This window comes from Nipponia nippon, unplaced genomic scaffold, assembly GCF_047370975.1.
Source record: "Nipponia nippon isolate SJK-2023a ecotype South Korea unplaced genomic scaffold, ASM4737097v1 scaffold_10, whole genome shotgun sequence".
Lineage (NCBI taxonomy): Eukaryota > Metazoa > Chordata > Aves > Pelecaniformes > Threskiornithidae > Nipponia > Nipponia nippon.
The window spans coordinates 25331347-25359115 of NW_028262291.1; the positions used below are offsets into that span (position 1 = coordinate 25331347).

The window sequence follows — 27769 nt, forward strand, 5'->3', positions numbered from 1 at the left end:
GTCTAATTAGTATTTTTCTTTTTCTGTACTTTCAACATTAGAACACAATATTTTTAGGATTTGGCAGTGAGCAGGCAGGAGGAATCAGTCTGCATTTATGAAAACAAGTGCTTGTTCATTACAGATGTATATGAGTGGTCTCTCCATCTCTTGTTTTGATTCAACTGAGTGTATGGCTGGCATCTGTTTTGCTACTGCAGAATATAAACCTTAGCTAGAATATACACGTTGGAAATTTGTTTTGTACCCTTAACTATGACCAACAACACATTGCAGACAAGTGGTGTTACAAATAAAGTCTTGTTTTCCTTTGATGTATTTAGATCTGTTATCTATGGTATTCATAGCTGGTGTGCTCTCTGGAAGTGATCTCAGTTGAGCAGACCTATTCAATAATACTGCAACTTCGTTAGGTTTTGTTTGAAGTGCTGCAAGTGTTTAAAATTTCTGTTTTCCCTGTAGCACAGCTACTCTTAATATCCAAACACCTAATGCTGTTTGTTAACAGATTCTGCAGCTGTAAGCTTTTAAATGGCTCAATACTTATTATAATAACTTGATTCAACATAATTTTTCTGTGTGAATTTTTCAGAGACATGCCTTGGAACAAGTATCTTCTGACACTCCCTGCATATCATTTGGATAAGCCAAAGCATATATTTTCCAGTTTTGTAGCTTGTCTTGCACTGAAACCTATACAGATTTTTTTGCAGCTTTTTCAGAAATGCTGTAGTAGCATCGTGTTGGAGTGTAGAGTATCTCAGGACAGCAAAAATATACCAAAAGGCAAGCATCAGTTTTTAGATCCTTTGCTCCCACTTGAGACTGCAAGCAGTTCCAGCCTATTTGAGTGGGAATTGCCTTCATTTTGCAAGTACAGTAACAAGAGATCCACTATCTGTAAAGCAAGCCTATAAAACAAGTAAGAGGAGCCCATTTTGCTGTACACCATCATTTGATGTAGTATCTTTTCCAGCTTCTTTCTGTCATAATCTGCCTTCTGCATGTAGTAGAACGCTTTTAGGACACGTAGAGTCACTAACAGCTGTTCTGATCTGGGTGTTCCTATGCCTCAGTTAACAGTGGGATTTCCACAGTTCTTTAAAAAAAGCCTTACCTAAAAATAGTTGACAGAGGCATTCATTGACCCTCATTTTAAAAATTTACTTCCTGGTGCGATATAACTGGATCGTGGAGAGGAGTATACCAGAAGGTTTGGCAAAATGTACAAGTCTAATTATTCAGAGACTTTGATATATGCAGGTAACACAGGAGTGTTACTCTCTAAAACTTCAGGGTTTGATTCAACTCTGATGTCTTTTTTTTGTTACACAAATTCTGTGTGTTTCTTGCTGAATCAGGTTCTTGGTGTACTTTGTGACAGTGAATAAATTTGAACTGTGCTTTAAAAAGAAACTTTCACCTTTGGGCAAAGTTGAACAGAGAACACTTATTCTAAAAGTGGTTTACTGGCAGGCTTTCTGCAGTGTAGCTATAGTAGCCATCAGAGGTTCAAGGAAAGCTTTTCAGCACTGTTTTTCTCCTGTTTACTGTGTTTGAATTGAAGTCAGATTCTTGCATTTCAAGCACTTCATCTTGAATGTCACAGTTTCAGCACTTTGGAGGAAGAGTAAATGAATGTGGTGCTTTGGCATCAGCCTAACGCTTTGAGTTAAAAATGAGTAAGTTGGAACAAGCATCTATTCTGGCGCAGGAGTCTCCACTCTCCTCACCACAAGGCTGTAGGTGCTCTGCAGGCTGACATCTGTTCCATTTCATCCCAGCAGAGTCTAGTGGGGAGCTGCTTGCATTTTGCAAAAGATGAGCTAAATCGCAGTATCCGTCTGTTTTTCATTCATCCGACTCCCTTAATCAGATGATGAGGCACAACAGACTTTGCATGAAGGGGTGAAGGATCTGTCATATTAGCAGGCCACTGTCCTATATCGCATAAAAGCGAAGCTACCGTTTCTAATGCAGTTTTAGTTTATGCTAACATCCTCAGCTCCTGTCTTAAATGTGACAGGAAGCATTAAATGTGAAGTAGTTTTTAACACTGGGGGTCGGGGTGGTGTATCTGCAACTTTCTGTGCAGCAGGGAAGAGAGTGTAACACACTAAAGTGAGCCCAAGTCCTTCCTGGCAGTAGATTCAATCCTAAGGTAAAAAGAAGCATCTGAGGACACTTGGGTATTTGATTGCAGCTGTTACAGTATTAGGATAAAACATGACAGCTTTTGAAATAACGCCTGCCCTCTAATAAGGTTTTAACTGTTGAAGTCAGACCTATGTTCATTTCCAGAGCAAAGTTTTGTTCTGTTTTCTGTACTAGTTAATTGTTTAAAAACTGACATTAAATACAAACACTGTGCCACACACATCTTCAGCAGTGCTCAGAACAAATACAAACTTTTATTCATCCCAGTGGTCCCAGGACTGTGTTGTCAGCAACTGTGGTGAAGCTTAGTAAGACAGGGGCCACGTGCACCCTGTATTTCACAGCAAGAGGCTTTCAATACACAGTTATTTGCAAATACCTGAACTGTCATAGAAGAGGGGAGCTATGGCTATGAGCTAGTAAGTACATACTGTTTGTACCATAAAATCATATGCAATTGTGGATATAATGTGCTCTTTCCTCAAAATGATCCAGTACCATTCATGTTGCTTACTGTTTTCTGTCTAAAGAAATATTTTCTGTAACGAATGCCGTGAAGATGTATTTCAACTGTGCAAAGGCAACAGACATAAAGAAGAGAAAAATAAGTTGATATTTTATGCAGAACTTCTCTGGTGGAACCAGCCTCTTCTTGTTTTGTTTTAGATACTTTCTTGAAACTGGAGGCATTTCCACAATCAGATCAGTCTCTGGGTGACTATTAAATAGAGGCGGCAAGTGTCTATAAGAGAACAAGCATGACATGAGACTGAATGAAACCAGTATCTTCTAAAATCTACCTAGAATATTTTTCTTGTGGGAAGGAAGGGGTGTAATCCAGAACAGTCTCCAGGTATCCATCAAATATGTTTTATTTGGACTACTGTATTTCTGACTACAGAATTATTTGACAGGTGAGTGAAGCTCTGAGGGCTTTTCCATATCTTTGGGGTGTGTTGTTGTGTCTTTGAATTTTTCTAAGCAGCAGCCCATAGGAAAGTTCTGACATGTCATATATATTTTGTTCAGGGTATAATTTTCTGGGTTTTGGCATATGGCTGCACTGGAAAGGAGGAAGATGCTAGGTGGCACTTGAGCATGAGCAGCAAGGATGGGGCAAAGTGTGAGCACCCAGGTGGCGAGCCCTGCAGGACTCCAAGTGTGCGTTCTCCATTTCAGGACGTGCTGCTGCCCACTTAACTTTACCACTGCTGCTACTGTTACCTCTGCTGTGTCGATTATGGGGATATTATGTCTTTGTTTTCTACTTACTCACTGTGCTAAATTCTTCATGAGGTGGCATTACTGCCCTGGATGGCAAATGCAGTATTGGTGCTCTTCACAGCTGAGTAGGTCAGCTTTGTCTTTTTCCAGGTGTAGAAACGGCTAGCACTGTAAAAGAAAACGTGTTTGATCTGGGGAGGGATGTTGTAAAAAGGTGGGTAATGAACCAGAAGTCTTGACAGTATTGCTGGCTGGATCTGAGAGGAACAGGTTGCAGTTCGAGAGCCATGTGGCTGTCCCTATGGAGAGGGGGATGATGAAGTGCTCACCTGAGGCCAATTCAGATTAGCCTGCTGATCTGGCTGAAAACTAATTGTTTAATCTTTTAAGTTATTTTTCAGCTGTATTGGCTGACCTGTTTCTCAGTGGAGCTGTAAGATTACAGGTAGTAAGAAAAGGGAGTATTCCCCTACTTGACAGCAGGGTGATTTTTTTTTGGATCAATCTAAGCAGATTAGGAAATTGCACTTTGAATTCTATGAAATTCTTAAGTTTGAGCACCATCATCCTCCAAACTGATGTCTGTTGAAGGCATTTTCCTCATTTGCAGGCATGATATCATAAGATCTCTTCTGGTTTTCAATTAAGAATCTGTTTTCCTTTGTGTCATATAGCATTTTTTTATAGATCTGAACGCTTTTTATTTCCTCAGTTATCGTTTTGTAATGCCTTAATACTATGAATGTATAAACTGAAGAGTATAAGAACTAATACAGTATATTTGGCTCACTTTTACAAGCTGCCAAAAGTGCTCTGAAAGCATTGGATGTGCTGGCTCAAGTTTCTTCTGCAAACCTTGCATGATTGTCCAGTGTAGCTGCTTAATTTTTTCCATTAGAATTCTTTTTCTGAAATTATTGTACCTGAAATGGATTTTTATTTTTAGGAGCTAATAATAGTCTTTACTCTGCTAATTTCTTGCAGTGGAAGTCTTGAACTTTGAGTCAGAAATTATTAAATGTAAATAAATGTAAGGTTGGATTTACTACTAAAGCTTTGGGTTTAGAGCTTTTTGTTTACACACTGCATTGGTCTTAAATAACCTTGGCAGCCATTACCTCTTTAATAATATTAACTTTCTACTGGGCTGAAGGGTTTTGCTATTAGAAAGTGCTCGTTTGCTGGTGACAAACAGGTCAGATCTGGAAGTGAAAATCTGAAGACTAAAGAAAAATATCATGCATGCTGCTTAGGCTGAGATGATTTCCTGGTGGATTGACATAACTTTATGAATTAATTCAGTGACATTGCTGTTTGATTGTTGGTGTCACTTTGATTTCTGCTGCCAGGTAATAGTTGATAGGAATTTGGTACTTGTGTGCTTTTCTGTCAACCCGTGCACGTTGGATTTGTAACATACCACTCCAAATTTCCAAAGACTAAATTCAGACCTGACTCTCATGAGACTGTTTTATCAAAAGTTAAAAACAGAAGCTGTCCCTGAATATCATTCTGTTTCTGAATGAATGATAAGCCAAGATCCTTCATCTTTTAGAATAAGGCTTTCTAAATGGTAATGCCTGCATAACTTTCTGCAAAAAATCTCTCCCCAGATGCAGTTTGTCACTGAAAGTGGAGCTGATAGTTGACTTCACTCTCAGTGACACTAGTATCATGCAAGCAACCTTTAGATGTCAGAGGAACAGTGCTATTTTGGAATGGGCAATTAAATGCTTAAAACTTAAATGCTTAAAACCTTCCCTTATTTTCTTTGCAAATTAATCTCTCATTTGCTTGCACATACCACAGTAGTTCCTCTAGCAATTGAGGCATGAACTAGTGCTGCTTTCAGTGTGTAACTCTGGTTTTGTGTGCAACCAGTTCAAAGTGAGGTGGGGCCCATAGGAGGAAATACGAAATGTGACTGTAAGTAAAATGCTGTAGACTTTAATGCTTCAGCTAACAACATCGTTAATTTTTTTTTTACATGGTGTTTTCTGTGCTTCTCTGGATCATTGCAGATGCTTGGTCACCCTAAAAGAAGCTGTTCAGCTTTTGATTTGGAAAGGAATACTTAGCCAAATTTAGCCGAAACCACCCTTAGGTTTGGCGCGGGGGGGGGGGGGGGGGGGGGAGGATAAAAGGAACAAGCGTTTCCATCTTGGAGGACAGGATTCTTACTCAGTAGAGAGGTTTGCAAGGAATGTAGACTTCACAGTCAATAGTCCAAAGAAAGTAGATTTGAGCTTATCTGACTCACAGCCAAGAGAACATGGCCCAAGGCTTAGTCTGTTGACGGGACGCATTAAAATGACCAGGAAATTTGCTGCTGGAGATGCAGCACTGCAATAAGAGAGAGTCCCAGAAATGTGTCCAAGTTGTTTGGAAAGTTGACAAAAACTTCTTTAAATCATGCTAATTAGGGGAATGTCTTACATGATGGACTGTTGAAATGTCTTGCAGGTGGATTCACCAATGAACTTGAGGAACCCACATGATTTGGTAATACTAATGAGACAAGAAACAACAGTTAACTACCTCAAAGAACTGGAGGTAAAGTATAACATTAAGTACTAATTTCTGAAAATAAAGGTTATTTTTTTCACAGGCTTTTTAGTGATAGACTTAGATCGGGAACAGAAGTCATTATTGGCATAACACTGCTTCAGTGAAAGGATGAAGAATTCTTCAGATCTCAAGAATTTTGTGCCTCAAGTTTGCTCAACTGATTATCATTGTCCCCAGTTGCATCATTCCCTGTTGTTATCCATAAATACTAACATTTTTAAGTAAAGCCATTTAGGTACTGGATTCTGTTGCTGACTACTACATTCCAGAAGAACACAGAGCAGGTCACCCCTGCTTTTCTTCAAGCCCGTTTATTATTGGAAAAAGGGTCTGAGAACACCCTTCTGAAAAGGGCTTTAATGAACTTCAAACGGGTAACTTAAACTAAAGTTTAAATATAATATGGGCTGGGCAAGCTAACAGCTCACAGTCTTTCTTCTGGCCATGCACTCTTTTCTCTTGTGCCAGCTTTGATTTTGTCAGATTAGCCTAACTAGCTAACTGGGAAGTTAGATGAGCACCAGAAGTAGCTTTAGGTGAATGGGAGAAGTGGAAGGGAGGAAAAAAAGCAGGACTGCCCCTTGTGTGACTGTGTTCAGCCAGTCTTTCTCATCAGGGTATACTCATTTTTGCGGTAATGGACACTTTAGCTATGGATTGAACAATAGTTGTAAGCTTTTCAGGACATGGGTTGTGGGTTTGGAAATCACTAATGTACAATTTGTGACATACAAATGACTTTCAGCAGAAGTTACCTATTGTAAGATCTTGTACAAGTTGCTGCTACTGTATATATCTCTAGTATTGCATAGTAGTGTGTAATCAACTGTGTATGGCTTTAAAAATGCAAATTTTCTTATTTCACATACACAAATCGTTATGATATTTAACAGGTTTTCAATTTGCAGATCTAGGTGAGAATTAAATACAGCTTACTGTGCTGGGACAGATCTTTAGTCCATCTGCTGCTCATAGTAATCAATACCTATGAGCTTTATGGGGTGAAAGGTAGCTCCTAAGGCACATCATAAGCTGATCTACAGAAATTAGTCTCAATTCTTGCATTAGCCTGCCACCTCAGTTGTACTTAGCGCACTGAATGGTTAAGAAGTTCATTTTGTTTGCAGTCTCCAATATTATTTCCATGAGGACTTACAGTGGAGGAAAAGGGTCCAAATATGGTAAAGCTGACATACTGTTAACAACTGTTCTTTTTCTGAATGGCCTACCATGAATCTGGAATGCTATTAGCCCTCTTTTTAGGTACAGCAGGAGAAATAAGAGCCTATTCAAGTTGTATTATCTCTAATGAAAGTATTTATATTCCATCTAAATCAAAAAATGTCCTGCAGATGTTATAAAATATAGAGGAATATTCCCAAAATTTGAACAGAGTGTTTTAGGTTTTCTTCAGGTGGACTTTGTTTTAAGGAAAAAGTTGACTGTTCAACTCCTAGCAACTATAGAGTTTGCTTTCATCAGTATACATTCTTCTGTTTCTTTTTTTTTTTTTTTTATTCCTACAGAAACAGTTAGTTGCTCAAAAGATTCATATAGAGGAAAATGAGGACAGAGACACAGGGCTGGAACAAAGGCATAATAAAGAGGATCCGGACTGCATTAAAGCAAAGGTGCCCTTGGGGGACCTAGATCTATACGATGGCACATACATCACCTTAGAGAGCAAAGATATCCGGTAATAAGATGCTTTATATTTTAAGATTTTTACTGAATGAAAAAATCAACAAAACCTCTAAATGCAAGTAAAAAGAAAAATACTGTCACTGACTGTTCTTTAGATGACAGTTGTTTTATTTTGTGTTAGTGCGGAATAAAATTGAAACAACCTCTGCCACTAATTATGAAAGGGTACGACACAGAAATACTGTCTCCCCCAAACTGTCCATGTTAGCCCTACCTTGAAACTACTTCTTCGTTCTATTCCCAGGCTCCCAGTCAGTTCTACCACTGTAACTCTGTACTGATACGACCAGACATGCGAATTAAACTGAAGTGCATCATGTAGAAGGGGGTTGAATTTGCTTGAGTGTGCTTCGGATGTTTTGAGCTAGATACACTTCTTGTAGTGGGAACTGTCTTGACTTAAATTTGAATGAAATTCTGTTGATTACCATCATGTCCCTTGTTGATTACCAAGCTGTTGAACCTTCTGGTCATATTTCATCCCCTGTGTTTAGCAAGTAAAGGATGTGTGGACAGTCTGCTTGACATCCAGCTTCATTGGTAATTCATCTTCAGGGCTGACTGTTTTGTTTTTGTAGTTTTATGGTTTTTTAACATAATCAGATGAGTACTTGAAGTGGGAAAAGATGATTTTATCTTCAGATACCTTCATTTGGGCTTCTCACTAATACTTGGGGTTTGTTTGTTTGTTTCAGTTGAAGAGTCTTCTAATCTGCATGCATTGCCATTTGCCTGGCAGATAGATCATTAATCATAATAGTGATACACTAGGTTGACGCTGATACATTTTGGAGGCTATCCAAATCTTGATGTTTTCTCTGAAGCAGACAGAAATTTATTTACTTTATCATATAGTGATGACATCCTGAGACAACTGAAATCTGGGAAGACATCAGAAATGTGCTCAAACACAGGATTTTTGTTAATGGTCAAATCAGAATACTGTGTTCGTCAACTACAATACTGTCTCTTATGAACTTTAGCAGTATTTTAACCTGGAGTCTGCTGTGTTATGTTGTTATGTCCTCAGCCCTGAAGACTACATAGACACAAAGTCACCAGTACCTCCAGACCTGCAGCAGCCAGACTGTACAAAAGTTCTAGATCTTCCATACAGTATTCATGCTTTTCAGCACTTACGGGTAAGTGAGTAAATGCAATTATGTTTTTTTCCCCCATCAGGAAGAGGAATAGAAAACTCCTTACTGGCAGTTCTCAGTCAAGGTTGAAAGGTATTGTAATCTTTCAAGACTATTTCAGACTTTTTTTAAACCACAGTTGTGCTCCGATTAAAGTACCTGCTTACAGGAGGACAGTTCCGTCAGATATACAGATCTTGTTTCTCTTTTATTGTTTGCCTTATTTTAGAGGGCATTTTTAAGAAAATGGAGTATTTTGTTTTCATAACACGCGTTTCACTAGTAAAATGGTAGCTTTCATTGGAAATGCTTCTAACTTGTGAATTGTTTCAGCTGAAAATTGGAGAGTGCTGAACAGGGTCATTAAACTCTACGAAGATTCAGGGTCATAAAATTGTTTGCAGGCTTGTCGGTAGCTCCTAACATACTTGACTGTCTCTTTTGTGTCTGAATGCCAAGCCCTAACCCAGATAATTGTTCTTTACTAGTACAAAGTTCATCTCCTTTAGAAAGGTTACAGTGGAAGTGTGGTGCAAAAATTGTTTTTGTCAACAGTATTATATGAGCAAATTTTCTAATGCAGATGCAGCTTTAGTGCTTATATCTTTGTATTTATTTTATTACAAGTCTTTAAAATGACTTTTCATCTACAAGTAAGGATTTTCTTATGGACAAAACAGGAACTGAATTTTTTTAGCTCTGTTCCTGGGTCTGGATGTACTTTTGAAAGGAATACATTTGTTGTTGGGGAAGGAAGAAAGAGAAGAAGAAATGTAGGGATACTTTCATAGTGTGCATGTAGCCTGACAAACAAGAGTTAAATGCTTCAGTGGTCGCTAGTAAAATCAATAGCTGCCAGATACACAGTGCTACCAGAAATGAATATTTCCCCTATAGCATTCACAAGCAGAGGCTGCTTCTGGCTGCTTCTAGTGCTTGCCTGGCTGTAATAATACATATCATTCATCTGTCAAAGGTGACGTTATCCTGTCACATCCCTAAGATCTTGGTACGAAAGGAAGATAGGAATGTAAAATAACCAAGCTGTAAATTTTCCTGGGAGTCATGCTCATGTGTATATTTCTCTACTTTTAGTTGAAGTGTCAGCAAATACCTATGTTCAATTTTATTGTAGGGTGTCCAAGAAAGAGTTAATCTTTCCGCACCCTTGTTACCTAAAGAAGATCCAATCTTCACATACTTATCACGGAGGCTGGGAAGAAGTATAGAGGAAATAGGTCATCGTATTTATGACGGGCTAATGAAGGTATGAAACTGTGATCTTACTGTATGCACAAAAAGAGTACTAGAAAGTTCTCTACAAGATTAGATATGCCTGGTACATGCGATCAGATCCAGTACTAGTTTTGCACATATATCTTTGCTTACATTTCAGTTACAAAAGGCAGACTAAAAACATTTTCTGCTAGGCAAGCAGAGGTAGGAGAAAGCATCAGCAAAGCCAGTAAATAGATACTTACTGTCGTCTTTAATGACTCATGTATTTGTGTGGTCTGGCAAGCCACATTCATTGCTCTGTCAAGGTAATAAGAGCTTTTAAACAAAAATGCAGGCACTTAAAGAAAGAAGAAGCAACAGTACTGAAATGTGTATGTTTTTATTAAAGGCCTTCCTGCAAAATATAGGAACTCTCACTGAACTCCAACTAAGCTGCTGATTCTTAAACTGCTGCCCCTTCTCATTTCATCTCATTTTGAATTTTAACCTGTCTGAAAGATAGAAGTTCTGTTTCTTTAATACATTTATATGCTAGTTCGTTCTTCCTGAACATTCACAACTATTGACAAATGGCAGCTTTCTAGAGGAAGAGGATAACTTAGAGCAGATTTGATGCTCAGCTTTCCATCCCGTAGTAATAAAAGACCTAATTAACCTTTTAGTTCATGTCTTAGTAGTTAGTACAGTTCATGTGTTTCTCTTTACGGCAGAACTCTTCTTCCTGGGTACTCTATAATATGGCTTCTTTTTACTGGCGAATAAAGAATGAGCCATACCAAGTAGTAGAATGTGCCATGCGTGCCCTTCATTTTTCTTCAAGGTAAGAATTGCTAATAAGGATTTCTTTTCAGATTGCTTTTCTGGTTATCATAGTTAGTAAACAGGTTTTAGTTTCTAAGACTATCCTAAGGAATAATCCATGTTCCTTGTTCTTAGTCTTTATTTGCTATACTAGGCATATATATAATTTTGACATTTTTCTATCAAATTATATATTTAATATGTGACTGACGAATGTATCCTTATGCATGATTCTTACACAGTTTGACCTTCTTTTAATGTCTGTTTTCTCTTTTCTTCATTTCATTTTCTTTTCTTCTTTTAGGCAAAATAAAGATATTGCACTAGTAAATTTGGCAAATATTCTGCACCGGGCTCACTTCTCTGCAGATGCAGCTATTGTGGTCCATGCAGCTCTGGATTACAGTGACTTCTTTACCAGCTATTACACTTTGGGAAATATATACGCAGTAAATACTACCTTTATTTTCTAAGACTTTTAGAAAACCAATTATTATTTAATCTTGCTGCCTTGACTTGTAATGTTTTACTCTTTTACAATGTGCCTTGTGTTCCACACGCATTTCATGCTTAATGTTTAAGATTCTATCAAGATATTTTTATCCAAAAGTCTGTCTTTCAGCAAAGGTTCTTATCTGCACTTGGAAATAAATTCCAGGGAAGCTCTACTGAAGCCTTTCTTTAGCAGATATAGTGGCTTGAGTTTCAGATATGACAGGCTGCTTGTTACCACAAATTAAAATTTGAGTTAATGACTTCTTTAAAAATGGAATATTTTTTTTTTATTAAATATTACTGAACAATGGCTGATTCTCTGTCATTCTTCAGATGCTTGGAGAGTACAACCACTCGGTCCTGTGTTATGATCATGCTCTACAGGCCAAACCAGGGTTTGAGCAAGCTGTAAAAAGGAAGCATGCTGTCTTGTGTCAACAAAAACTTGAGCAAAAACTGGAAGCCCAGCATAGGTAACTAAAGAAGCATCCTAGTGTCGATTCATACAATCTCACTTCTGTTGTTCTGTTGCAGCAATTATTTACATTTCAAATAAAACAATGATTTTCAGCTTTCTATATTTCTTTGACTGTGCAATAAAATTATTCATAAGAATACTTTTAGAAACCCAAAGTTGAAACTGTGCAACATTATAGGAAAAGCTGATATTTTAAAAAGCATGCAAAGTAAACCTTTTCTACTGTTGAATTTTCAAGATCACTTCAGCGAACACTAAATGAATTGAAGGAATATCAGAAGCAGCATGACCATTACCTTAGGCAACAAGATGTCTTAGACAAGTACAAGCTCATCCAGGAGGAACAAATCTTGAGGAACATTATTCACGAGACACAGATGGCAAAAGAAGCTCAATTAGGTATAACTTTTTAGAGTTCATGCTCATCATAGCAATGAAGAATTGCACATATTCAGATTAATATTAGGACATAACTTCTCTATATATTAAGATGGCCCTGAGTGGCTCTTGTGTTTTGCTTATTAAAACAAGGGATTGCAATATGTTCTTGAACAGGTTTTTTTTCTAGGCTTTCGAAGACGGAGTTTCATCTGTGCTAATTAAATAAATAAAAAGGATTGACCAAATTGGGGGTGGAGGGGTTGTCTGTGTGCTGTCTTTGTCTCCTCGGAAACCTCACTTATATAGTAGAAAAAAAATGTGTTGTGCTCTGCAGGGAACCATCAGATTTGTAGACTGGGTAACCAGCAGCATAGCTTGCACTGCCAGTGGGACCAGCCTGTTCGTTACCACCGCGGAGACATTTTTGAAAATGTGGAATATGTTCAGGTTTGTCTGTGAATTGATACCACTGCTTTAAGTTGCATCCCATTTGCCTTATTAGCAAAATAGTTAAATTTTTTTTGAGGCTTGACAAAGGGGGTATATTTTGGGTGTGGTAATTATAGTGAGAAATCATTTTCCAGAGTGTAAAGTATTTAATGCTAGTTTCTTTTGCTAGTAATACAAGCTGAGATTGACTGTGGATTATAGAAATTTAGAGGATTTATTGTATAAGACTTTCTTTTACTTAGAAAAGAGAACTATTAGAAGTATTTGAATTGAAACACTTTGTTTTAGTCCAAAGTCTTAGTTTCCTATGAGTTGCCAGTCCCTTCTATATTGACTCCTTTACTTTGTCAACCTGCATAGAACAGACAAGTGTTTCTTTCTAGGAAGTACAAGAATCCTCACCTTGAGGAATTACAGCTTTCTCTTACATAAATATAGTACATTTCAGGCATGCTAGCAGGAGTGTACCATGTTTAATTTTCCAATTTAGTTTCCTTCAGAGAGGACAGGAAAAAACATTAGGCAGCTAATATCAATGAAGAGGCAAAGGTTTTCTAAGGAGTTAGGGGTTTTTTTTCTAATGTATGTGTGGTATATGGAACAAGAATTATTCTTTAGTGAAAATATTCCAACATAACAGCTTAAAACTGTGCTTAAAATAATATTGTATCTCTACAGCCTTAAAATGGATCATATTTTCTTTTGTTTATTACACTGTCGTATGACTCAAACTATGCAACTTTTGCATGCTCCTTCCAATTTAATCTTTTTTCCTACCAGAAGGAGCACAAAACTGCCATAAGCAATTAACAAGTGGAAGAGCAGAGCTTAATGGTGTTGAATCTAGCGAGTGCTTTTGCAGCCCAAAAGTAAGGTGTTAGCCCAGTTTTGTGAGTGTTTGCTGATTGTATATCTTGAATTAGACAGTGCACCAAGGAAATCTGATACAGGAATATTGAGACGTTTTGGAAGCAAGGTGTATACTAACACTGAAAACCAGAATGACAGCCACCTAAGCAACACCACTGTTGTGCTAGAACTACAGATAAAGATTATGGTTTCATTTATTTTGCAGTGTGGAATGTGTTCTGGACTTTCCCATTAACTAGTTTAGGAATAGTTATTTTTAATTACGCTCTGTTTTCTTCTTGGATGTTCTTCCTATTATAAGAATTATAAATTCAGGTTATCAAGATAATTTTGCAAGCCATGAGTCTTAGTAAGTCTGACTTGAACTAGAGCTGTGCAGTCTAGATAAGTAGATTTTGTTTGTGTTCTGTTAGAAATGTTTGCTTGGTACCTTTTAGCATTTTTTTGTTGATTTGCACTTGTGTTTTCGTTGTTGCCTTATTTACAATATGAATATTACTTTTCCATGGTGTGAGTGGATCAAGAGGCTTAAATTTCCATTTTTTTTTCTGCTACCCAAATTTCAGCTCATCAGTGAGGCTTAACTGCTAAATGGTGGGGGGGAAAAAAAAAGTCCAGAAATTCAGCCAGTAATATACCATCTCTTTTCTTTGCTAAATATTGTTTTTCTGTTGTCTCTAGTTTGGTGAAGACTCTTCAACTTCTAGTATGACATCAGTGAATTTGGATCTTCATGCAAACCAAAGCGACCAAAGCCAGTCCTTGCAGTCTTCCCCTGTTGCTCGTTCTGTCGTTTCAGTGTGGAGTGTAGAATCCAACAGAGTGAGTAGAGAGGATAAGCTTTGCCCTTACAAAGAGAGGAGTTGAGAGAGTGAATCTTGTCCTTGTTTATGTGAAACTTCTTAGCTACAGTTTTGATGTGTGGCAGCACTGGAGAATGTAGCATTCTGAGTTTCTTCAACATATAAGCATCTCTGTAGTGTCTCTGTACCAGTTTCCCATAATTTGAAACTACTACAGCGCAGAGGGGCTTGTTCTTAGCTACCTTTGTAAACATCTCCTGCGAATAAAGCAGTACAGCTGAACTGCTGATATTCCAGAAAAGATGGAAAAATAATAGCTCTAAAGATCTCTGCTCTTTTTTTCCTCCAGACTATTCCTTATGTTCTTATTAGCTTGTTATTTTCTGAACATTTTTAATATTCTAATTAATAAAAAATAATTCCTTTCCTCCTTAGGACAAACAGCATATTCTTTGGCCTCAGCGATCAGAGTGCATGAAATCTTTCCCCAAAATTCCTGATCCAGAAGAACTGCCAACTTATTTCCTGCCTCCAGAAAATAGGGGATTCAGGCAAGTATTGATTTTTTTAAATTATATTTGTAAATTTTCACACTGATGTCTTAATGAGTATTTTCTTTCTGGAGAGGATGGATGCAACTAGTAATCAACAGCACAGGTGTGTTCAGACCTATTTCTCTGGCCATCCCAGGGAAGGGGGGGTGTTTTCCTTTATTGTCGTCTTTGCTGTAACTGTAACAGTCAGATCATGGTGATTCTTCCCTGACTGTTACTACAAGGTTAATACATGAAATATCTACAGTATTACTAAAAGAATGAGGATTTAAGCACAAGTCTGAATGTCATGTAGAGTATATTTAAAAAAAAAAAAAAAGACCTTGAGAGAGAGAATGAGATGAGTATCTATTTGATAACTACAGTTAACTTGTACATTACATACATACTCTTAGCTTTAGTTATGGTTACAGAAAATTGTGAAGACCCAAAAAATACTAAAAAAGGATTAGGAGTGGAAAGCACTGGCTTGTTCCTTTGGAACAGAGGTAGAAAACCAGTTTAGTTGTGGAATAGTCATCTATTACTATATTTGTTATTACATAGGATAAAATAAATGTCTGTTGCAATAGCTACCTTGCATAGATCAATGCAATTTCATAATATCCTACTCACTTAACATTAAAATACTGATAGTAAGAAAGCTTTCTTCTCTCAGTGGGTATAATTCTAGTATTGAGCATGTGTTAAAGCAAAGGTTCCTATCCAGAAATGTCCTGAAGCTTCCTTTGAAAAAAACAGTGTTCAACTTAGAATTTTCTTATTAAATAATTTGGCTACCTCTTGATGTTTTTAAAATCAAACTTTAGTTTACAAAGCTTCAGCATTTTTTTTTCACTTACCTGTTTAGTCCTAAACTTCATATAATCCTTATTAGCATAATATGAGAACCTTCTGTGTCTTATCTCTACTGCACTGTCCATTATTTACAGGTATTCTATGCTTAAAAATATAAAGTAAAGACCTTATTTATTAATGACTTTTCAAGGGAAGGGTGGTCCTTGAACTGTCCTGGTTTGCAGCTCATGTCTCATGGCAGTCTACAGTATGAGGCATATCAGTTGATATATAGCTGATTCTTATGTCTATAGATGAGTGACATGCAGCAGATGCTATTAATTTGTGTTGGTTCTCTTTATTGCTAGAGTCCTGCCAATCCTGAGTATCCCAAGAGATACTGTTGGGTATGGAGAAACACAGGCACCAGACTGTTCTTCTATTACTGATGCTCGTAACAATGAATCTCTAAACATACTGGTCAAGGAACTAGATAGTAATCTAGATTTGAAATTCAAGATGCCGGATGATCAAGCAAGACAAGTAAGAGACATTTTCTCGTTGGTTTTCTTCTGTTTCAAAGTTCTCCTCTTTATTGCCTTAAAAATCTTACTCAGAACATGAAAGATTCTGATATTTAAAAGATTACTTGATATCACAAGCCAATCAGTACTTCCAAAAAAGGGGAGCAAGTGCTTTCTAATAGGGCTGGAGAAAGGGAGAACCTGTCACTTAGCATAAGGCTTGTTGTCTGACTTCTTTCACATGCTGACCAAAAGCACACAGAATAGGAAATTTAATTTACTATTTAAAATTACTGCTTTCTTTTAAAACTTCTAACACTCACTTGACATGATTCATCTTCTTGGGGTTTCCAATAACTACTGTATTCTACAAAGTTGGTAACTTTAGGCTGAGAGTACTCCTTCATATTGCTTTCTGGAGATTGGCTGCTTTAATCGTTACATGTTCACATCATCTGTTTAGAACAATTCCCAACCCCCCCTGCCCTTTACTAAAAGGAAGACTTAGGGAAGTGAGACTTGAATGACCCATGTAGATATATACTGTAAAATTTATTCAGTTGTTTAAAAAAAAAAATTAAAATCTTTGTTGTCCAGGTTTTGCATTCTCGTATCGACAATCAAACTATTACACAGGCGACGATAGGAGCATTTCTAGATCATGCCATGAAAAAGGTATGTCAAAACTGTAGCATGAGATAAATTCAGAATTCTTATTTGAGGCTTGTTTCTATACTTCTAAAGAAGTCCATCAGTGATGTGCAAGAAATAAGCTTATTTGCTGCCTGTAACTGAGATAAAACTAACTTAAAAATGCATGTCTGCAAGTAAAGCACAAACATATAGGGAAGTATCCATTTAACTTAGCTTAGTGTGGACCGAACAGCCCCGTAGTTACTTGTTCTTGTTGTGACTGCAGGACATGGAGCAGTGATACATTAGCTAATCCTGGCAGCCATTTACTTAACTGAGAGAAATAGCTTGGAACTACTCCTCCATCTTTCACCCCTCCCTATATGCCTGCCTTTTGCTCTTCCTCCTCCTTCCCAATACCCTGCCTTCCCCTCCCTCCCGCCTCCAGAGAAACCAACCCTCTGTCAGTCTTCTGTCAGGATAATTAGCATTCTGGGGCAAAGAATGTACATCTGTGTAACACCCTGTGGAATGCCACTTCCATCTTGCATGGGGTCTTAGAGAGTCATCACAAGTCAAATGACAGGAAGCATTGAGATAGGGCTTGACTCTTTGACATGTGAAGCTGATATTTCTCAAATTAACTCTCTTGTACAATTTGTGTCAAGGCAGTGTGTATGTACTGTTTTAAGTCTAAAATCAGTACCATTTACTATGTGCATCTGTCTTACCCAGAAGAAAAAATTAACAGTAGGAGTTGATTCCTATTACTGTGCTGTTCAGAACAGTCATATACATGTCCAATGTCTTACTGTTGCAGTGCATAGGTATTTTGGTTTCAACTGTAGTATTCTGTTGCCTTCGTGTTAAAAGCCTGAACTTCTCAGTCATTTAGATGCTGATGTTAAGAACACTGTTGTGTCATGCTTGTTCTACTCATGATAAACTTTCTAGAGCAGGAGTGCCACAGTTGGTATCTTTGTATTGGGAAAGACAAAGTGCTAATAACTTGCTGAGGATTTAGTTAAAGAAAGGTCATTGAGACCTGTGTATGGAGTGTAATTCAATGAGGAGTTTGGCATGAAAAACATGCAAGTAATATTAGGTATGTGCATTGCAAAATAGGGGTGATAAATAGTCTTACAATTATAGATTATGTAAGGTACTCTGAACAAAGATATATATAAAATATGTAATATATATAAAAAATATATCCTATTGATATCTTTCAATTCATCTTGAACCACAGATAGAACCCTCCTGTGTGAGGTTGTTCTTAAAATCTGGAAGAAAATCTTTGTACTGATTAACTTTTTCAACACAGTATTACTGTAATGCCGGCTGTATTGCGTTAATACAATACTACTGTAAAGATCCTTATCTGTTTCACTTCTTTAATCCTAGCTGCATGTTTCCTACTCATGCATGCATTTGGCTTCAGACGTGTAGGTTGGATGGGACATCATTTTCAGTTGTTGCTTTTATACTTTAAACTCCTTGTAGAATTGGGTATCACGGAATGCTGAAAGTATTAAAAACTAGAATGTAAGTGTTCCTAAACCATTTCACACTGCTCCATCTAAAAGTGGATGTTTTACATAGCTCTGTCCACCTGTCAGTATTTTAAAGTTTTGCTATTTCTCCTCTAGGATGTTTTTTCTGTTACAGGTGAAAGAGGAGGAAGGAACGTTCAAGGTGTATTTGACACTTCCTCCATTCTTCCGCCTGCCCTCACTTGTTGCTTGCTATTTTATAATCTTTAAACAGTATCTAATGTGTGTCACTTGTCAACTTTCACAAGACAAATAGATAACTGAATCTTAAAAAAAAACAACTCTGAAACCTTAAATTGATGGGAAATCTTGATGTTGGATGTAGGACCTGGAAACACACCTAGCTACAATTTAAAAGCTGCCTGACCTTCAAATTGTAGCATTTCTACATTGATCTGTATTAATGTAATTTTAAGAGACTGAAGTGGCTCACAAATGTTGCTTCCTAAAGCAAGCTAACCGTTATCACTTGTATATTTTAAGGGATTTTGTGGCCATGATAAGGCAGTCATATGAGTAGAGCGTGAGCAACAGCTGCTACTAAATTACAGTTCAGACTGTAAATCATGTCAATTTGAGTAGAGCAGATTGAGTAATCTGCTGGCAGTCACAGCAAAGTGTAATTTCTATCTAGTTAATAAGGTAGTATACAAGGATGAGGTTGGTTTGTGTGTTTCTTACCAAAGAGCAGGCAATTCTGTCTTCCTGAGACACTTCTTTGTGGGCGTTTTCATCCTTTTCCCTGACTCTCCTATAGCCAGAAGATCCTCTATGGCTTGTGCTTAATGAAGCTGGATTGTACTGGCGTGCAGTTGGAAATAGCACCTTTGCTATCACCTGTTTGCAAAAAGCATTTAATTTGGCTCCCCATGAGTATCAGGACATCCCTCTGGTCAATCTTGCTAACCTCTTGATTCATTATGGTCTTCATTTGGATGCCAGCAGACTCCTGCTGAAGGCTTTGGCCATCAATGCCTCTGAGGTAAGATGATGTTTGTGTTCGTTCAGTGATGAATGTCCTTTCCTTCATTATTTTCTAAATGCATGTTACTTGCGCTTACTTATCAGTGCATGCAGTTCAACTTCCAGCTTGTGATTTGCAACAGATGTTAATTTTCGTTTAAATTCTTCATCACACTGGGGGTGATGCTGGTTGCTGAGAATATAAACATCTAGAGCAGAAGTTCTTCTAAAGCAGATGACATACTTTTTACCTCCCAAGATCTGTATTATCAGGAGTGGCTCCAAGGAATCTAATCCTGGTGTTTTGGCAACATTTTCATCTAAAACAGAGATCTGTAATGCGTCAGCATTGTGTCTTGATTTTTTTAAAACCCTTAAAGTAGCACATATGTTACTAAGATGGCTGTATAGACATCTTTCTGTGCCGCTTGACTTTATCTGTACTGTTTTATTTGTCCCTAGATTTCATCTATATACCTAGAGGAAAAGCTGTGTTCTAGTTTTTTGGTGACTTTACTTCCAATCATAGATTCAAAACAGGTTTTTGTATTTCTGAATGACAACGTTATAAACATTTTGTAGTTTGTCATCTATGTCATGTAGAAAGTTTCTGTATAAACTGTTTAAGCTACTGGATTGGCCAGAACAATTGTGAAGAGGAAGCGGGGGGCATGCTAGAAGACACCTTTTCTTTAGCAAGTAATTTTGGTCTTGCGTTTGAGGTGCTTCAATAAGAAGTTCAAGTGACTTTTTCCTGTGCTTCTACCTCTGTAGTTAGATAAACAGAGAGCTTAAACCTGCCAGGCCACCAGTCATCTAGCACATAAAAAAGCTAAAAACAGAATAAGCTTTTTCAATATAGCATTCAGGAACAATTTTGCAATTGTTGGGAAGGAATCTAGCCCATTTGGGTGGCAGGTAAGAGTGCAAAAAGGAACTATAGAAAGAGCTATGCTTGAATGATATGCCTCAAGAAGAACACTTGAAAGCACAGCCTTGGAGAGGAGGAGCCTAGCGATCCTTAGGACCATGCTGTGTGAGTAGGGCTTTTCTTCAAAAATATTGGTGAGTCCTACCTCATTACAATAATGCCTGCTCCTATTTTTTTCAGGCATTCTCAGTCCTGTAATACATATCGTATCAAAAAATCTGGCAGGAGAATTTGTACTGGAATAGTATTTCCTGGAATATAATGGAAAGTAAATACAAATTAAAATGAATTGCAGCTACAGGGAGTGAAGTATGTGCTATATTAGCAAAAGCTTTTAAAAAAAAAAAATCCTGTTGCTTGGCTTGTGCCTTTTTCTGCATGGTGTTTAATAATACAAGCTAAGATGAGTTTGAAAAATCTTAAGCTACCATCAGGAGCTATCAGTCTCCACATTTTCAGATAATGAATGTAAAATTATTTCAGTGGAAAAAATGACTGCTGAATTACAATATTATAGTCATTATTCTAGCATTATACTGTTAATTGCAGCAAATTACTTTGTGTAAGTGAAAGGCTTTTCAGTCAACAAACAAAATGTAATGCTTTACTATGTGCCTGTATTCAAGTACTAATTAAATTCTACCCAATGAAAAAGGTGTTTATAATTTGTACTTTAAAAAAAAAACATATTTTAGGGAGAGTAGACAAAAGCAGTGGACAAAAATATTTTTATAAAGAATTGAAAGTAAACATGAATGTATACCCCTAAGCTAGTGTGACATTGGTGTTTTCAGTGACTTAGTTCTGCTCAAGTAAATCCTGAATGCTTTTGACAAATGAAATGAATCTGTCCTGCTAGAACACTAGTAATATATTTACGTTTTTGCTGACTTTTAATCATTCTAAAATGTCTTCAAGCATTTCAGTTTAGTTCTTTGCTACTCTGTGCAGTAAGCATTATATTTATGATGGGTTATAAGTGACTATTTAATGCTTCATTTCAGCTTGTGTGTATTGAACAGCTGTTTTTCATCGTAGGAAGATGGAATACTGAACACAACCTTATGTCAAAACAGCTTTTGTTTAGTACCAGTGCATCAAGCTGTTAGTTCTTCATTCTAAGAAAAGGCAGTCCCTACTTAATTCCAAATTCTTTCCAGCCAAATTTGAGAGGATGTGGATTGACAGGAGTTTTTCCTAGTTGGCTTTGATTTTATACAGTGAACATACTTATGCTGGGATATGTTGCTTTATCTTTGCAGCCCCTGACTTTCTTGAGCCTAGGAAATGCGTATCTGGCTCTGAACAACATTAGTGGAGCCTTGCGGGCCTTCAGACATGCACTGGATTTGACCACCAAGTGCTTGGAGTGTGAAAGCAGCCTGAAGATGATCCGCTGTTTGCAGTTTTATCCTTTTCTGTACAACATCACCTCTTCTGTTTGCAGTGGTAAGCAACTGCTGAAAGATGGACCACAAGTGGAATAGTGTCTGTTTGCCTTGGGTGTTGCACCTGAAATTCGTGATTACTCTACTTTTTTCCCAAGGATTCTCCCATTTGCTTTGTAGTGCCTTCTCCCTATAAGGACCAAGGTTGAGGCACTGCTTTTAATGGAAAAGTTACAGTCCATTAAGAAGTGCTTGAGGATGACCTCTTAAATGTCTAGAGGGCTGCCACTGAGTGCGAATTACTTCCTGAGTGTGTCAGTAATACCTTAACAGTCTCACCGGTATCTCTTATTAGTAAATGAGGAATGCTGCATTCAGTATTTATGAAACTACACAGTTACTACTGCTAGACTACTCAACAGCCCCTTTGTACATCCCTTCAAATTTTACAGTCAGATGGATATGTTTTCTTGAAGATGAAGAATTTGGTGAAGAACAGTTTAGTTTTAATTCATATCCTTTCAGTGTGTTCAGTACCTTAGATGTAATTTTTTAGTGTTCAGTCTTTACAGAATAGACTATATTGTGTCAACGTTATTTTGTTTATATGGGGTCTGTGGTCATGGCTCTTAACCCTCCAAAAATCTGTAAGAAGAATGACTTTGAACCCAATCTCTTCCCAAAAAATATTTCAAAATATTTGAGATAGTATGCTTTATTGTCCTTACTGGCTACTTGTATAAAAAAAAACCCAATAATAGCTTTTGGAGATGGATTCTTTCATTTCAGTGAATCCCACTGACTATTTCAGGTATTTTGTCTGTATTTGCATATGGCTAATATGCTGTTCATGAGTAATCTTGAACATTTATGAATACATTTTGTAATCCCTTCTCTCTCATGTTGTTACTAAGGTATCTTTCCATCTAATCTTTCCTTTGTTTTTAAATTAAAACCTCGCATCAGAGAAGTGCTTTTGATTTTTAGTATTGCTAGGACTTCCTCTGAATTATTTTTTTTAATTCCCTCTCCAGTGGAAAGACATGGAGAAACCTCTGATTTAGCATCTAGAATTACACTGTCTAAACATAGACTAGAGGCCATCGTATCTCCTGGTGCAATATGGATGATGCCATTGTAGGTGAAATTCCAGGACTATGCCATTAGAAGAATATTATCTTTCATGGCCTTATGCATTTTTGCTCTGATTGGTAGCACATCAGTTGTGCAGAGAAATGAATACTGTTTGGCTAAATGTAGTGTAGTAAGTGGTATTGCGGCCCAACTGATGGGTCTCTTACTGACTTCCGTAATGTCAACTCTTACACCGGTACCTTTCATTGAATCTCTTAACATCAGACTGCCCTTCTTTTAAAAATCCCAACAGATACCGTAAACAGTAGTGGAACTTGCATATTTTATCACAAGAGACGCTTTCACTGTTCTGGGAAAAGATTCAGTGTTTGTTTACTTATTATTAAGATCTTCTTTAAAAATAGCTGTAACTCACAAGGTTAAAGTTGTTCGAGACAAACCTTAATGATAGCCACTCTATTTTGAAGTTAAGCAGAAAGTAATTTAAAAGTATGTTTGCAGAACTGAGATGGTAAGGAGCAATGGCTGTACTTGAACCTCAAAGTGATCTTTTACATCTTTCTTTTCTTTTGTATGCTTTTCTTCCTTAAACATATCATAATACTTAAAAATACACTTCTCTAGTTTGGCTGACTCTTGGCTGCTATTTGCATTAATTCCTTATCCAGTATGTTCATTTTGAGGTCAACTATTACTGCATATCCTGTTTAGGAAGTTTGTCTTTCTTGAATGTGAGGAGACACCCGTATCAAAAGTGCTTATGAGAAAAGTGTTATCTTTCCTTTTTTGCTAGCTTGGCTACAGGTTAACAAAGTGACCGTGAATATATTCATCTGGTACATTGGGGTTGGTTTTGTTTGTTAAGGAATCTGTAAAGCTGCTAATCAAGAGAGACATGAATATGCCTTAGTATGTTAATTTGCTCATTAAATTTCAGTATTCCAGTATTTAAGTATTTTACTCTATATTTTTGCCTTTTTCTGGGACTCTTCCTGTCTTAATATTTCTTTCTTTTTCATTTCTATTTATAATATCCTTTAGGTCATCTTTTGTCTGAGTGCAAGAAACCTGAAAGTATGAACCTGACAAATAGTGTAAATGTTCCTTGTATGTTCTTGTGCAGAGTGTAAAATAAACATACTGGTTAATTCAACCTTGATGATGATTTGTGGTTTAAGTCAAAACTCAGAATTCAAAAATTGAAAGGTAGATTTGCCTATCTTACTTTCATAAGGTTTGGGGAAATACTTTTTTCCCTGCTGTAAACTTCAACAGACTTGAAAGGAACCTTGACAGGCTGTATGAATGTGAGGTTAAGTCTTCAAAACCTGAATTATTTCAAGAATATGTACCCAGAAATCACACTTTGTGCGTACAAGTATCCTGAAATTTCGGTACCCTTCTGTTCATCCTTCAGTCCAAAGAAAACAATTGAAAAGAGATTGTAAGTTTTTGAATTTTCAACCACTACATAGAGCCTAAAACATGCAAACTGTATTTAGATGCTAATATTTAACATTACCTGTTGCACTTATAGCATTTGTTAAAATGTTAATATCATATAGGCTTATTCATAATGCAACATAATCTGCTCTTGTTTGGCTCCATGGCAGACTGGAAGGCACATTTTGATGTCAAGATGCAAACTGAACACTACTTTCACACACCTTTCTGAATGGGACTTTAGGTATACAGCTAATGCAGCACATTTGTCAATACATGGATCAAATGTATGCTTAATAATTCCGGTATCACTGGATTGTTACTTGAGATTTTCACAGCCTTTCAGATCATGTGTTGCAGCTTGAGGACATCTGATACTGAATTTAGTTTGTCCTCTTGTTATTATGCACTTGATGGCATGTCATAACTATTTATATCCTTTGAGATGGATATGTTACGCTGAAAAATTTACCAAGAAATTGAAATGTCAAATGTTGGCTCTGGTTTAACATCTTGTTTTGATAAGCATTCATTCAGTATTTCTGAAAGTAACAGCAGTAGGGCTGCCTGTGCTTTGGGTTGTAGGCCCATGTGATAGCTGTGTTTTTTGCTTCGCCTGTCAAAAGCCTCTGTTCACGAGAACTGAACTAACTAGCGAGACATGGACTTCCTTGCTGTGCTGCCGTGAGCAGAATCCGGCAAATGGTCAGTGGGAGTTATATGCTAGCATGGGATGGAATAGGGGATCAAAAAAACTGAATTTACAGTCTGATTTCTGATTACGGTATATGCCTAGTGTATATCTCAAATAGGTGAAACAGGAATTTTCTCAAGCATGTTGGTTCATTTGCTGTTAGCACAGGACTTTGGAAGTGTCGTACACTAATGCTGACTTGTTGGATGCTTGCTTATATGCTCCTGTCTGTACTGCTGCCTGATACATTTTTTTTTTCCTAACTTACCTCTGTTCTAGATAGAAAATTATATTTCAAACCCAAGTCACTTCATGCAGGTGAGAAGAGAAATTAAAAACTTCAGACCAACAGTTTTCTATTTTAACTTCTGCCACCTCCATTGAAGTTTATATAAATGTTTGTTTTCGTTGTAAAAGGATGTCTAAATCTGCAAAGGTTTTTGGTGGGCTTTTTTCTTATGGAGGAGCTGTGTGAAGTGTCCAAAATTCAGTACAACTGTATCACCTATGACATGTATTTTAGGCAGCTGCAGGAGTTCAGTCAGTTGCAACTAATACGGATACTATACAGCAACAGTGCTGCAGTGCTATGTGTGCCTCTGTTACTTGGACCAACACCCCACATACTGCCTTATTCCCAAATAACTGAGAAAATAGTTGGAAGACTTCATTGCTATGGGATTATCCTGTGGTGGTCCTTCTAGAGGTGACTTGGCAGTGTTAAGGGTTTTGCTACTGAATGATCAACTGTTATGTTACTGGCAAATCAGCTCCTGAAGCATGTTAAGTAGCAGAAACTTCATGTTGCTTGACAGACACCTAAGCAGCCATATCTGACACACAAATAACAGGACCACGAGACTTGCGTAACAAGCATAAAAAAACTTAATGTGAAAAATATGGTCAACTCTCAGCTGCAGAAATGAGATACTTTGGCTTTGTGCTGCTCATTAAGCTAGTAGAGAAAGTCAACGTTATTTTTGTCTGATATTGAAATGGTGCGTTGCCAGGATTTGTTTTACACACCTTTATGGCTTAAAAAATTGTGAGTAGCTTTTATCATGTGATAAGGTCTGTAGAGGAATATCCAGCTAATGCCTAAGGGATTGTTCTGTGGCTCTTCATTGGCTGATGTGAATGTTCAGATGTTGCCAAGCCTTATTAAAAAGATTACAGTATACTACAAGCATATTTTTAGTGTAATGGTCAGCTGGCTGTTGAAACATACTGATTTGTTAATTGCTGTTGCGTAGGACTTTTCCGTATGTGTGTAAACAGAATTGCTTCTTGGACAAGCAGAAGTCATTTGTACTCAAAATATTTTTATCTGACTGTAAGCATCTACCTCTGACTGACAGTTCCAATTCCTTATGAGTTCATGCACTTCACATTCTTTTGGACGAGATCAAAATTCAAAATCTTAAACTTTATTAACAGACTGGTAGTATTCAAAACATGAAGCACAACTTGTTTCAACCTTCAAGTTCCTTTAGTATCACTGTCTTTCATTGCTTGGCAGGATAGTGCTTTTACAAAAAGCTTTGTGCTGCTCTGTTGGAAGTAGAGGCAGTGTGAGTACATTATGAATGTATGTGCATGCCATGAAGGTATCTGAATGCTTTTATGTAGTGAATGTGTATGTGAAAGCAATGCATACTTCCTTACTTTATGACTTAGTTCTGTAATGTATACAGCAGTAGCTTAGTGATCTGCTTTAAGTATGCTTTTAGTGCCCTCTTGTGGTACAAACACCCTATACCACATGAAATCAAAAGTCTTGTTTCATTTCACCTACTTCCTCTTAAAATAAAACATGGGGAAAAGGTATTTGATCCTTTAAGTGTATGGATTTTCCTTTGTCTCCCAGCACTTAAGTTCTTACAAAGTTAATAAGCTTAGACCTTTAAGCAAGTTGACCTGAAAGGAGAATCTCTACTTGAAACTCTAATAGTAAGCTTATGGACAGATTAAATAACTTGCTTAAATCAACATCACAGTTTAAGCCTCTGACTTGACAGCTGCAATCACTTTGAGTTCGCTGTAGCAATTTCAGATACACAAACACTAAGCAAAAACATAACATAAATTTTCTTTACAAAAGTGTGTTAAAACATAGAGATGTGAAATACTTTGCATTTTTAAATGCATCTTTCACTTACTCAGTGATCACCTACAAGCTATGACTGACTTGGTAGTCCCAGCAGGGGGCTGCTAAATTTTCTTTCCATTTGCTATAGCATGAGGTCCTTTTAGACACTTTTGTTGTTATAACATTTTAGTTTCCTCCTTCTCAAGCTGCTGTATCTTGTTCCTCCAAGGAATGCTCATCACTTATAGTGTTAATAGGTGGAAAGAGGGGATGTTTACCCTTGGGTTAAAGGGTGTTGAGCTTAGCTCAGAATTTAATCATGTTTTAGTTGAAGCAAAAGGCCAGAATCTATACCAATTGTATGGGATTCTGAACTGAACACTACTGTATGTTTAAAATTCAGCTTTTTCTTTCTTTGGCTTGTGTGTCATGCAAAGGCAGAATTCTTGAGTGCTCCTGAGCCTTGTTTAGACTACCACAAATGTTAGTACTCTTATTTATCTGATTATATTAATGAAAGAGGTGGGATCTGTGACCATTCATCTCTCTGTTGCCTCATGGGAAAGTTCATCTGTATACACAGAATAGTCAACCCCAGTAGCATTTCTAAACAAGCAGAATTTTATGAAGCATGTGAACAGCTTGTCAGAGCTCTCAGAAACACATCATGGCAAATGTTTGCATTGTCATTTAATAGTAGCATAGAGAAAGTGGGTTCTGTCTTAAGCAGCAGCAGTTCTAAAATCAAGGTTATGATTTGAAGTTAAATAACTCAGTTGCTTATTTCTACCCCCTGCACGCATATGCGTGCACCTG

At 37.2% G+C, this 27769-nt stretch overlaps 1 protein-coding gene across 3 annotated transcripts in view; it reads left to right on the top strand.

Annotated features, from left to right (window-relative positions):
- TTC17 (tetratricopeptide repeat domain 17) overlaps positions 1-27769 on the top strand; it is a 60639-nt gene that overhangs the window by 8153 nt on the left and 24717 nt on the right. For 2 of the 3 annotated variants that reach the window (XM_087745997.1, XM_087745996.1), the window contains exons 2-16: positions 5845-5934; positions 7476-7645; positions 8684-8795; positions 9928-10059; positions 10742-10851; positions 11137-11281; positions 11661-11800; positions 12044-12204; positions 12521-12633; positions 14188-14328; positions 14745-14860; positions 16009-16183; positions 16762-16839; positions 19108-19332; positions 21507-21693. In XM_087745997.1, the coding sequence (XP_087602123.1) occupies positions 5845-5934; positions 7476-7645; positions 8684-8795; positions 9928-10059; positions 10742-10851; positions 11137-11281; positions 11661-11800; positions 12044-12204; positions 12521-12633; positions 14188-14328; positions 14745-14860; positions 16009-16183; positions 16762-16839; positions 19108-19332; positions 21507-21693 (2095 nt within the window). Of the gene's footprint in view, positions 1-2912; positions 3072-5844; positions 5935-7475; positions 7646-8683; positions 8796-9927; positions 10060-10741; positions 10852-11136; positions 11282-11660; positions 11801-12043; positions 12205-12520; positions 12634-14187; positions 14329-14744; positions 14861-16008; positions 16184-16761; positions 16840-19107; positions 19333-21506; positions 21694-27769 lie in introns of those variants that run through there. The other variant, XM_087745998.1, reaches the window with a different exon arrangement.